Genomic DNA, 12,018 nt, shown 5'->3' on the forward strand with positions numbered 1-12,018 from the left:
TTTAATTTACTTTTTTTAGGATACTAATTTTATCTATTATGCCTTTATTGAAGGGAGCCTATGTTATACATTTCTAACTTGTGCATGTATAGCATTCTGAGAATTGGCATCCGACTAACTTTTCAAATGAATGAAAGGAGATAACTTTTTAACTTCCCTGCGCGTGTGGTAACTGCAACTGTGAATGAAACTACTTGACCTACTATGCCCCATTATATTTGATATGATTTCATTTCCTGCTCGTTTTAAATTGTTAGAGTGTGGTAATTTGCTGAACTGTGTATACTTCCTTTCTCTTTTATCTTATCCTCTTTTATTCTGTAATAGTTGATCTATATAACGGTAAAAAATGGAAGAATCTTTTAAACAAATTGCTTCGGTTTTAAAGGCTTACTTCTTCTTTTACTGTTGTTATTGAAAATACCATTAAGCGCATGTCAGTACTTCAGGGAAAATGGCGAAAAAAAACAGGATGTTCTATCGTAGTCCCATGTTCCCGCTTTTTTCGCACACGAGATGTTTGGTGTCTCGGATTACGCTGGCAGCTGGTTTCCATTCGCTCCCGAATGATGGGGGTTGAATTAAAAATTGCATTTCAACCCCCTACTAATTACTTTTTTTACTTTCACTGGCAGCACTTTCAGCTGTTTGCTTGCAGCGTATTGTTTTGTTTTAAATGCCTGGTTAGTTAAATACTTCATGATACATACGCAATTTCATAAATGCTAAATATCTGAGGAATTTCTGTTTTGATTAGTTTGTTTTATGTAGTTTGATTAGTTTATGCTCAATATATTTTTCCACACTGAGTTTAATATTACTAAATTTTAAACTACCAGTCCTACATTCTATAGAATTAATGTAAGGATTTATGATATTTCAACGATAACGAATGAGTTATTAATTGATTGTGTTACATAGAGAATGGAATCTTTCTTTGTAGTCTGAACCCTTTGAAAAAATTTAGTCATAGACAACCACAAAGAGCTAACAAAAATCAATCATTTATCTCAAATTATAGAAAGAAAAATAACATCTGATATTACTGGGTGATGAAACAACTTGCTGTCAAAATTTAGGTGCGGTACTTTAATTTTAATTTTTTAAAAATATTTCTAAGTTTACTCGTAATTCCTTTTTAGATATTTTTGTGGTATTAATGCATACGTTTGATTTTCTGAATATTATGCGACTATGAGAAGTAATTTCTGGAAAAATTACGAAAATATTCTCACGTAACTAAATTTCCTTATTAAATTTTCCTTGTATTATATCTAAGGATTTTATTTATATTAACAAATTTGGTCTTTTGTATACGACATTTGAAATCGTTACATCAGTATATTCGCTTGCACAGTTCTTTTTACCATCCTAAGCCAATCCATTTTTTGGATATTAATTTATTATTAATATGTTTTACATTTTTCTGTAAAACTAGCCAATTCTGAATGCTGCATTAACAAGAATTTATGGCTGTTGATTAGAATGCGACTGATTCTAGCGTTATTAGGTCCCTTAATAAGCAAGAAAGACACTATCTGGTATTAATTAATTTATTATTTTACACTTTTTTGTATTAAAAGTACTCTTCAGCTTTCGTTTTCGATCGCTTTGTTCATTACATCGCCATTAAAATAATACATCTTCTTCTAATAATAAAAAGAATTAAAACAGTAATAAACATAAATTATACTGTTGCTAAGACCAGGTTTAAAAAATTCATATTTGCCAGCCAGTTTTCCCTTGAGAAATATTACAGGGATAAATAATTCATATTTGACTAGTAAATGTAAATAACATTTTAATAGTAATAATAATAATAATAATAAAAAAATCTGAAATGTTTCAGATTTTAAATTACGTCCAAAGGGACGTTTTTTAACATTTTGTGTGTTACCTTTCTTTATTAAATATCATGTTCCTCGCACTTAAACCATAAGATCCAGTGCAACAATATCGCAAAATAGTTTTAAAACGAGCATATCTTTAAGAGACTCACGCGCTGGAGATAAAAATGTTTTTTCTGCACAACGTTGCCATTGCTCGCTTTGAAATCCTTGAGTTTGTTAATCAAAAATTCGTCAAAGTTTTAAAAAATAGGAAATCGATCATAAAACAAATTTCAAATTTCAAATTTGGTCTTCCACATGCTCATATTCGTTGGAGGATTACGTTATTCAAAATTCGATGACTCTATGTACCGTTATTTTATCACAATACGAGAAATATACATACATTTATGCAGATTTTTCATTATTTAATTTCTTCAAATATAATGCAGGACTCTTACATTTTGTGGCAACAGTTTGAAAAGTGAACCGACATTTATGAGTCCGACGCAAAATGCTAAAACGAAAGTAATAGTCCTTCGGGACTCAAATCCCTTTGGACTAATAATAATAATAATGATTTAGCAATGTCAAAAAATATACATTTTAGAATAGTTATTTAATTTCGGAGTTATAAAGTTACATTGGCTTTATATTAAAACCCCTTAGGAAAAAAGGGCAAAAAAATATGTATATTGCAACGGAATTTCTTTTAATATTTTATTATTTATATAGAATTTTATTTTCTTTGCATACTTCTATGTTTGAGAAATAATTTTAGAGTTTGAGATAAATCAAGTAAACCCTTTGTTGTGGTGTTTAGCTATGTAGCTGATCCCTCAAAGTTGTAATAGGGGAGGGGCAACGTACCCATGTGCTCCACTGAAGCTTCCAAAAGAATTGACAAGCGCGCTCCGCGGCGGTCGAACAGGGCGTTGATGTGCGAGTCGGCCGTCGCAATGTATCATTATGTTGGATTGATTATTAATCTGGCAGTGATTTTTGTTTCAAGATACATGTGAATGTGGACTGAGACAGTATAGTGATTAGTCCTGGATTATAAGATTCTCTGTTATTTATGTAAATATAACCCTGAAATCTGCTCCAGTTTAATGAGCAGAAATGGCGCCCTTTTTGCTTTGCACGCATGCGCGGAGTCTTGCGATATTGGCTGCTGTAATATTTTGCAGAACTATTGAATGGAGCTTGAAATATGTGTTGTTTATTTCTCCGTATATTTAAATTTCGTAACGTATACAACCGTCGGTAAGTACGCTCATCTGATATTTCCGATGAATGAAATAATATTTTGTGCTGAAAAGTGGTGATTGTGTAGAGCGCAAACAAGGGTTCCTTAGCCCATTATGTCCCGTTTATTGACAATAGAATTTTGACTTAACGTGTTCCCGGCAGATTACGGTATTGTTTAACAACATAGTTTATTTATTATTTAAAAAAAATTACTTGAACTTTCGTTTTCAAAAAAAGTCTCTTTGTGCATTTTCATGTATTTCTTTAATTATATCATTTCATAAAATATAATCTTAAACAGTTTTTAGACCTTCTTTTTTGATGAAGGTACTGCAAGGAGAGTTAAGTTTCAGTTTTTTTTTTATTATAGTTAAAGAATTTTACTTTTCGTTTTATCAGTTTTTGTTCTGAATCTCATTATCGTCTTTTTGTTTCCTTTAATATTAATATTACCATGATGCATAAATAACAATTTAAATAATAAATGAATTTTATAGACAGAGAAACTTAATTTCTTAAATATTGTAATCAATTTAAAGTTGTTTTTAAACAATGAAAATGTGAAGCTATTTTATTCGTTTTTATTGCTATTTTTATGGTATATTTATTTTTCTTTCTTATACTGATGATGTAATATGTAAAAAATTATAAATTATACATAAAGTTTAAAAAATTTTGATGTAAAATAACAAAAAAAAAGAAAAAGAAAAAGATTCACTATACAGAGATACTATTTTTCGGAATCTAATGAGAGAAGAGACTTATACTTATTGTTAACAGACACTTGGGAAACAAAAAATATTAATTGCTTTCAAATACATGTCTCCAATTTTTCTTATTTAAATATTTTTAATGTTAATGCTAATTAAAAGTTCTTAAATAATTTAAATATTATCTGTTCATCAAAATTTAATTGAAGTTAGCTGGTTTTTCTGTCTTAATTTTGATTTTCATGGATTTGTGCTTCTGAAATAACTACTATAAAAACACTAACTAGAGAAGTATTTGTGTACTAAAAAGTCATAAATCATACAGACAAGCCTAATTTTACGTGTAGAGGGAGTAATTCCATTGAATTGGATCCAATATTGAAATTTTTTTTTCTTAAATTATTCTAAAAATCGAGTAATCTATGAATAAGTGTTGTTTGTTCTTTTTTGTTATGGTGCATACTTTCTGATGGAACTGAATGGAAGTAAAATAAATATTGATGAAAACAAAAAATAGTATTTAAGTCATGAAAGTTATATTTAATATTTAATGTGTATCAGAATAACTTATATTACTATTTTTATTACAGTGATTGGATTGCTTTTTACAACTGATCATTCTTAAAATTATTTGCCAACACATATTTTGTTTTATGAACATAAATATTTTTGAAGCAAAATGTTTTGGTTTTGTAGAGAATTTACAAATAGTACTGTGGATTAATATAAATTTCGGTTGATCATTACAATATGGTAACTGGTAGTTTGGCGACATTTTGTAGGCGATAAAGGTTTACTACCTGGGACTTTGGTAATAATGTGAGCAGTACTCAGTTCCGATTACGCATTATTTTGTGTGAGGGAAATGAGAGATCATTTGATATGTCATGTGATATTAATGGACGAATTACGGTTCTTGAATCGGAAAAGGGGGGAAATCGGGAAAAAATCTGGAAATTTTGTATTTGGTTTATTCTGTGTTGTGTGAAACAGTGTTCGTGAATTTTTGGATCCCATGGCCGTAACTAAAGAAAAGTTTATCGGACACGTAATCAAGATTCTGAAGAAGATTAGGTAAGTTAGTATTTTTAATTATTTGAGGATATTATTTTTATGCATTGTTCTAAATGTAAGGTGGAAGTAAAGGAATTTGGTATTATTGGGAAAATTGTTATTAGCAATGATTTAGTTTAAAGTAATTAGGATTGTAAGGTAATTTTTATTAATTTAATGTATGTGCTCATTTATATTTTAAGTAGTGTTTTTGAATTTAATTATATTTTAATTAAATGATAGTTATTTTGTGAATTTTATGTTTGTAAGAATTTGGTATACATTATCAGGTAATTTCATATATGTTCTTTTTACCGGGTTTAAAGATTGAGAAAATTGTCACGTATTTTCGTGAAATTTTTCTAATTTATGAGAAAAAAGCAGTGTACATGGATGTAGTGAAGAGTGTGCGCAATACCATTTTTGTGCAATTCTGGGATTTTTTTTAAGTAAAAATAAGTCAACGTGTAGTGATATTTTAATTAAATTATAGTTATTTTGTGAATTTTATGTTTGTAGGAATTTGGTATACGTTTAAGTTGAAGTATGCGGTATGAATTCGTTGGTGACGTGTATAATGTAATAGATGATTTAGAGGTAAAAGTTTTTGGATATTTTATTTATTTTATATGTGGAAATGTTCATATTTGGAAAGGGTAAATACTTTTTCGCGATCAGGTAATTTCATATATGTTCTTTTTACCGGGTTTAAAGATTGAGAAAATTGTCATGTATTTTCGTGAAATTTTTCTAATTTATGAGAAAAAAGCAGTGTACATGGATATAGTGAAGAGTGTGCGCAATGCCATTTTTGTGCAATTCTGGGATGTTTTTTTAAGTAAAAAAAAGTCGGCGTGTACATGGTTTATGTGTATGTGTTATTTTGAAAAACGCGTAAGGAGTATGGTATTGTGCACTTTTTCCCAATTTTGCAGGGAATATTTGTCATGATTAAGCAGTTTTGTTAGATAAAATTTCTAGCATAAGTGTAATTCGGCTAGTAGATTGTTGGAAGAAGTGTTCAGTAGATAAAAAGAAAAGAAACATGTCTTTACTTCGTGAAGACAAAAGGGCGGCGGGAAAAAAAAAAATAGAGGGTTGCTGTAGGAGAGTTGGTCGCCAAATTTTCGCCAAAAAAACGCCAAGTTACCATAATGTAAAGATCAACCTAAATTTCTTAGATAGCTAGGATTTTTACCAGAAAAGATATAATGAATGATAATATAGAATAAGTTGTTGAAGTCTGTTGTGAAAGCATGCTTTTTGTCCATGAGTATGGAAATATGCAGGATTTGAGATATCAGATAACAAAGGCAAAATGAAATTCTTCCAAGAATACATTTTTAAATAGGTAGTAGCTCTCAAGCTTCATTTTACTTGTATATTGCCTGCAAGTGAATACCATGGATAGAATGATTTAGATAATGCATGCTAAAATATTAAAATTTTGTTTATTTACTAAACAGACATTATAAATCCTGAATCTTGTATCTAAGCTATTAACTAGAGGTGTGAAAATCCACAAATATTTAAGTGTTTGGGATCTAAAATTTTTAATTGTTTTAATATCTCTGTATATCTTATTTTAGTGTATGTCTCTTTTTTTAAAGTATATGTATACTTATGAGAATTTCTTTACAGGGGTTGGATAACGTTCTAAGTGGGCCCAAAACACCTACCAGTTTTGAAAAGCTTTCCATCCCAACCCCCAGAATGGATAGCTACAGATTTTCTTTGGCCACATTAGAAGGTACTATTTTTTTGACGATTATTTGTAGCAAGATCTGACACTTGACATTTGATAAATGTATATATTTTTAAAGTGAAAAGTATTATTGATTACTTATATATGCACAGCATTGTTATATATGTGTAATAATGTCTTTTTTATTACAAGGTTCTTTAATCTGTTAGGTCAAATTAGCTTGCAAATATTCGTCTGTTTCTGCATCTTCAGAAAAAACGATTTTAATCAAAAATTAGCTGCTGCAGTTCTATAAGACTTGATGTGTCAAATTCAAACTTTCTGTCATTATACAACATTTAGATTTAGGCTAACATACTTGAGTATGCTAATTGCTGAACTGAAAATTATTTTTTAGTTTCATTTAATTTGCAGTTATATATTGAAGTTAAATTGCAGTTATGTTAATGGTTGTTTATTAGTTATTATATATATATTTATATTAAAGCAAAATTAAAATTCTGTATATTTGCATAAATTGTTTTCAGGTTAATTCTCCATAATGGATCCACATACCATTCATCTTCCATTAAATTGCTTCTAGAGGAACTGCTGTTTTATATCATTTTCCATTATTGTGATATTTCATTCATATATATTTTCTATATTTTTAATGTTCAGCATCTAGTAATGTTTGTCTCTACTGCTTTAAAATATTGGCAAGTCATTTATCAGAAAATAGCTAGAATATATAGTCTAAGAAGGTACAAATCATAAAGGAGATCTGAATACATGTCCATGGTAAAATTTTCATGAATTGTATTTATGTGAGAATAAAATTGTATTGACATGAACTGAATACTGTTAATTGCAAAATTCATCTGTGAATTATTTGGTATTTCTGTTCAAAAATGCAAACAAATTTTTTAATAAATTAATGAAGATGAAGTAATTCTGAGCTTCTAAAAAATTATGGGAAGTAGAAATAAGATCCATTGATCATTTTTGACTTGCTGTATTGAATTTAAGCAGTGAGTTAAATGACACTTCTGTATCATTTATTGTCACATTTTATGGGTTAAGTTTATAGGCCATGGAATTAAGTTCTAGTGAAATCTGCATCTTACCAAGTAATCATTACTTGAATGTGAGGAAATGTTGAATATACTCATTCAGTTTCTCATAATTATCCCAGTATGCTATTAAATTACCACCTTCAAAACTGTATTTGTTATTATGTTAAGGATTTCAAGTAAATTCAAGAATACTTTATCAATGCTCCTGGAAATCATTTCAATGGTGTGTAGTTGCTGAATAATGTATTGGCCTCTTTTGGTTTAAGTGCAGCTGGTATTTTACAGATTCAAGCTATCAGCCTCAGCTGTCAAAGTGCAAAAAATGCACTTTGGCAGTTGAGGATGATGGTTTGGGAAAACCATCAAAACTAGTCCTGTGATAATTTACAAATATAACGCTGATTTTTGTTGTTTTACTTCTAAAATAATATTTGTTTGGCATGCTATTTTAATCTAAATTATACCTCTGTTCGATAAATTTAATTAAAAAAGATAAATATATAAGAAATGAAATTTAATGTGACTTTAATGTATTTTTTTAGATAGTCAAGATATTGAACTGGATGCCATTTTGGGGGAGCTCTGTGCCTTAGAGAGCCAATTTGATCAAGAAGTCATGCACAGAGGCCATGCACGTAGTGTCAGTACTGTCATTCAAAGCAACATTACAGGCGAGAATATTCGATATTCAACTTCAGGAATACCTTTATCTCATGATTCTCAGTTATCCTCAACACATAGTGGTCACAAACGTTTTTTTACACATAGGCGCTCAAGTTCCGGGGGCAACAAATCAAAATATGATGTAAACACTGATTTGGACTGTGATGACCAAGTGAAAACACACAAAATGGAATTAGGTGTACGAACAGATAGTCCAGACAATGACTCTGCATTTTCTGATTCTGTGTCCATGCTATCATCTGAATCATCAACTTCATCTGGTGGAAGAACAGACACAGGAATTTCTAGTCAAGGCTCTTCAAAGACCAACAGTATTGCTTTGGTACCTTCTCCTACTCAAGTAAGTGAAATAAATGTTTCTAAATTTATTGGAAGAAACATTATTTATGTAAAGTTAGTTCAGATTGATAAAGGATAAAATTGAATTAATGAAAAATAATCAGGTTAGAAATAGGAACAGAGTTTGGAAAATTGGCGAAAAGGGCCTAAATTGTACTTATCTGACATTTCCACCTGTATTTTTACGATTGCGATTTGGAGCGTGAATTAACATTTTAGAGAAATATATTTTAATGATGCATTGCCAATTATGTATTTGATGGGTTAACATTTGAATTCTTTACTACTACTTAATATAAATGGCAGGTACTTGAGTTTTAGGCACAAGGCACTGCTTCCATTGAAACATTAAACATTTTGAAATTATTTCTTTTTTGCGAATGAAGAATTAAGATACTACATCAAAAAACTTTTTCCTTTTTGACATAAGAGTTCTATTATGCAGCACTAAATTTGGCAACTTATGAACATTTTGGCGATTTCGAGATCAGTTTTGTATACATAATTTTGTATTCGGTTTATATACATAATTTTGTAATTGCCCAGATATAAAGTGACATTACTTTTCCATTTTTATCGCTTGCGAGTGTTTTGATTCTAAAAAATAAACAAAATAATAAGTTCTGTAAATATAAAACACAGTGTAATATTTTAATATTTAACAAATAAGTATATTTATTATATGATAATTTAGTGGCAACGCCCTATTTGTATTGTGTGACCGTTGCCGAGCAATGTAAGAAATTGTTAAAAATTGGGGTTCTGAAAGTTTTACCAGCTGGTAGATGCATGAAAAATCTGTAAGTAAAAGATTGTATTCAAATTATCTATCTCCGTAAAGTAAAAATAAAATTTATGTTTTATTAAGATCATCTGTTATTTTGATAAATACTGCGAAATGCGTTACAACAGTTTCTGACGCGTCTGCTTTTAGTTGTTTACAGCATCAAAAACTTTTACACAAAGCCCTCTCTTCATTTTTGTTACAACCTGGAAAAGAAACTTAATTAGTCCCTTATGTCCGGAACCACCCCAGGGGATTTCCACTGCACCTTTCTTCAAGCTTCTGCTGTCCATTTTACCTCTGAACAAAACAGGAAGTTCTCATTAAGCACCTGGAAGTCCGAGGGTGTATATGTTTGAACGTCACAACTCCTACCTTAAAAGTTTATCGTGTTGATCTGCCGCTAATTTTTCGGCAGTGCGATTTCGTAGGACATAACGGCCTTCATTCAACTCATTGCGAATGACCACTGCCTTTGTCATTATTCATCCAATTGTTCCTTCTATTGCAACATTTGCTAAGGATAAACAAATTGGGGCCTCATCAAACGGTTGTTTTACCCAGACTGTCTTACCAGTCAACATCAAAGGAGTGGGATATTTCTTGCCTATTATGTCAATGCATTACCTGGTATCTCTCAAAACTGGGAGATTGAATCCATTCATTTCAGGATCAAATTTTGGCATAATTTTTTTTTAGATCATAACGGCTTTTCTTAAGCCCGTTTTCTTCATTCCCACCATTTACAGAGTCATTTCCGTTAGCGGCTAGTATTCTTAACTTCGCTAATTCAAATTCCATTTTTTCTCTCCTAATTCTATCTTGTGTCTCTTCTTCTCTCCTAATTCTATCTTGCCTCTTTTCTTCTTCTCTCATAATTCTTTCCTGCTCCTTTTTTTTTCTTCTCCCCTGATTCTATCCTGCCCCTCTGCATCTTCTCTCCTAATTCGATCTTGCCTCCCTTCTTCTTCTTTCCTAATTCTTTCCTGCTCCTTTTCTTCTCTCTCAAGCCTCGTTGAAGTGATATTTTCTAATAGGCATTTCACTAGTTCCTCCTCGTAGGATTCATTTCCCATAATCAGCTGTCTTAATCTAATGAACGTCACACTCTTTTCAAGCTACCTTGACAAAACAATTTTTTTTAAAATTTAGCTATGTATTTGGAACAATTTGAACTTTTTATCTATAAAAAGCATGTAAGTTATCCAGTTGTATGTGAGAAAAAGAGATTAGAAATAATTAAATGAATTCATACTTGACTATATGTATGTATAAAAACTTATTAGAAATAATTATATATTAATGAATTCTTAATTTTCTTGCCTGATTCATCATTGTCCTTGCCTGGTACTGCCGATTCATAAGCATGGTTGTTTTCAGAATATATTCAGATTAAATCATACTTAGAAGCATTCATAATGAAATCAGAATTTTTAAAACATTTCTAAAATTATTTTGATGAAATTTATTATGTCATACATCTATTTTCATAATTCTTTTCTATACATTCATTTCGTCATCTGTATACATCTGTTTTTTTAGATTTGGCCCTGTTATTTAACATGAGGCATTGAACTGTGATTACCTCTAGCCATCTATTGTACTTAAAAGTTTTAAATTCTCTTTGAAATATTTATTAATTGAAACAGCTAATGGTTAAGTTTCAAGAATTGCTGCCATATTCTTCATGGGATACTGCATCTCTGGTTTAATATATGTGGAATAAATATGTTATCTTTCTCAATATTTCAGTGCATTTTTCTTTAAAACTGAAATTTTCCTCCCTTTTTTTTAAAGCTTTTGGATAATATATCTAAAAGGCTACAGGCTTTAAAAGTTGAAGTAGAAAAAGAGAATTCACCACCAGTAAGTATATTTTTTATTTATCGATCAACTCTGTTATTGTAATTTATGTTATTTTAACTGCTGAATAATATTTGCAAGTGTATAAATGATACTGTGTGTGTTTTCAAGTATCTGCAAAATGTATTTTTTTGTTATTGAAAACTAAAAACATATTTTTTATATTCTTTCTTTGTTTGAATTAGAAAATTTTAGTTAATTTAATTATATTTATATTTACTGTGGGAAAATATAACTGTCACTCAAACAAGCATTCCAGTTACTTTTATTTTGCTGCTTCCCAGATCGCAGTTAATATTTAAACATGGTTATAGAGATCAGCTGAATATAGCCTTATGATCACTGCTTCATTATAAGTATTAGTGCATTAAATTTCTAAATACTAGTTGTTTAAGCAAAACTAGCTTTTGAGGCATTCTGCTTTTTTTTTTTTTTTTTTTTTTTTTATTAAGTAACTAATGCTGATCTTGTATTGTATATTTGTTGCCTTAAACATATGCTTTCATACTTCCATCTGCTTGTGTCAGAATTGCTTATCACTTTTTTCTAGCTTTAATTCTCTTCTTATATTACCACTTTTATAAGGAGTTAAATGAGTTGCAGGGAATGAATTTCATTAGGAAATTTTTTTTAATATTAACTTATAAAAACAAATTATTATCAAAGCATAAAGTTGAAAGCTAAATTGTTTTTCAGTACCATTTTTCCTTTTTGAAAGCAAATTTTCTTTTGTAAAAATACAGAA

The 12,018-nt window shown here is 29.8% G+C and overlaps 1 protein-coding gene across 8 annotated transcripts in view; it reads left to right on the top strand.

Annotated features, from left to right (window-relative positions):
- The window catches only part of LOC118187817 (uncharacterized), a 514,341-nt gene that overhangs the window by 467,159 nt on the left and 35,164 nt on the right, over positions 1–12,018 (top strand). For 6 of the 8 annotated variants that reach the window (XM_085818174.1, XM_085818176.1, XM_085818177.1 and 3 more), the window contains 3 exons: positions 6,485–6,593; positions 8,146–8,627; positions 11,208–11,276. In XM_085818174.1, the coding sequence (XP_085674300.1) occupies positions 6,485–6,593; positions 8,146–8,627; positions 11,208–11,276 (660 nt within the window). Of the gene's footprint in view, positions 1–2,739; positions 3,096–4,675; positions 4,865–6,484; positions 6,594–8,145; positions 8,628–11,207; positions 11,277–12,018 lie in introns of those variants that run through there. The other 2 variants (XM_035358097.2, XM_085818178.1) reach the window with 2 other exon arrangements.

Source organism: Stegodyphus dumicola, chromosome 6 (assembly GCF_044657685.1).
Source record: "Stegodyphus dumicola isolate Sdum_Otavi_A_Nest chromosome 6, ASM4465768v1".
Taxonomy (NCBI): Eukaryota; Metazoa; Arthropoda; class Arachnida; order Araneae; family Eresidae; genus Stegodyphus; species Stegodyphus dumicola.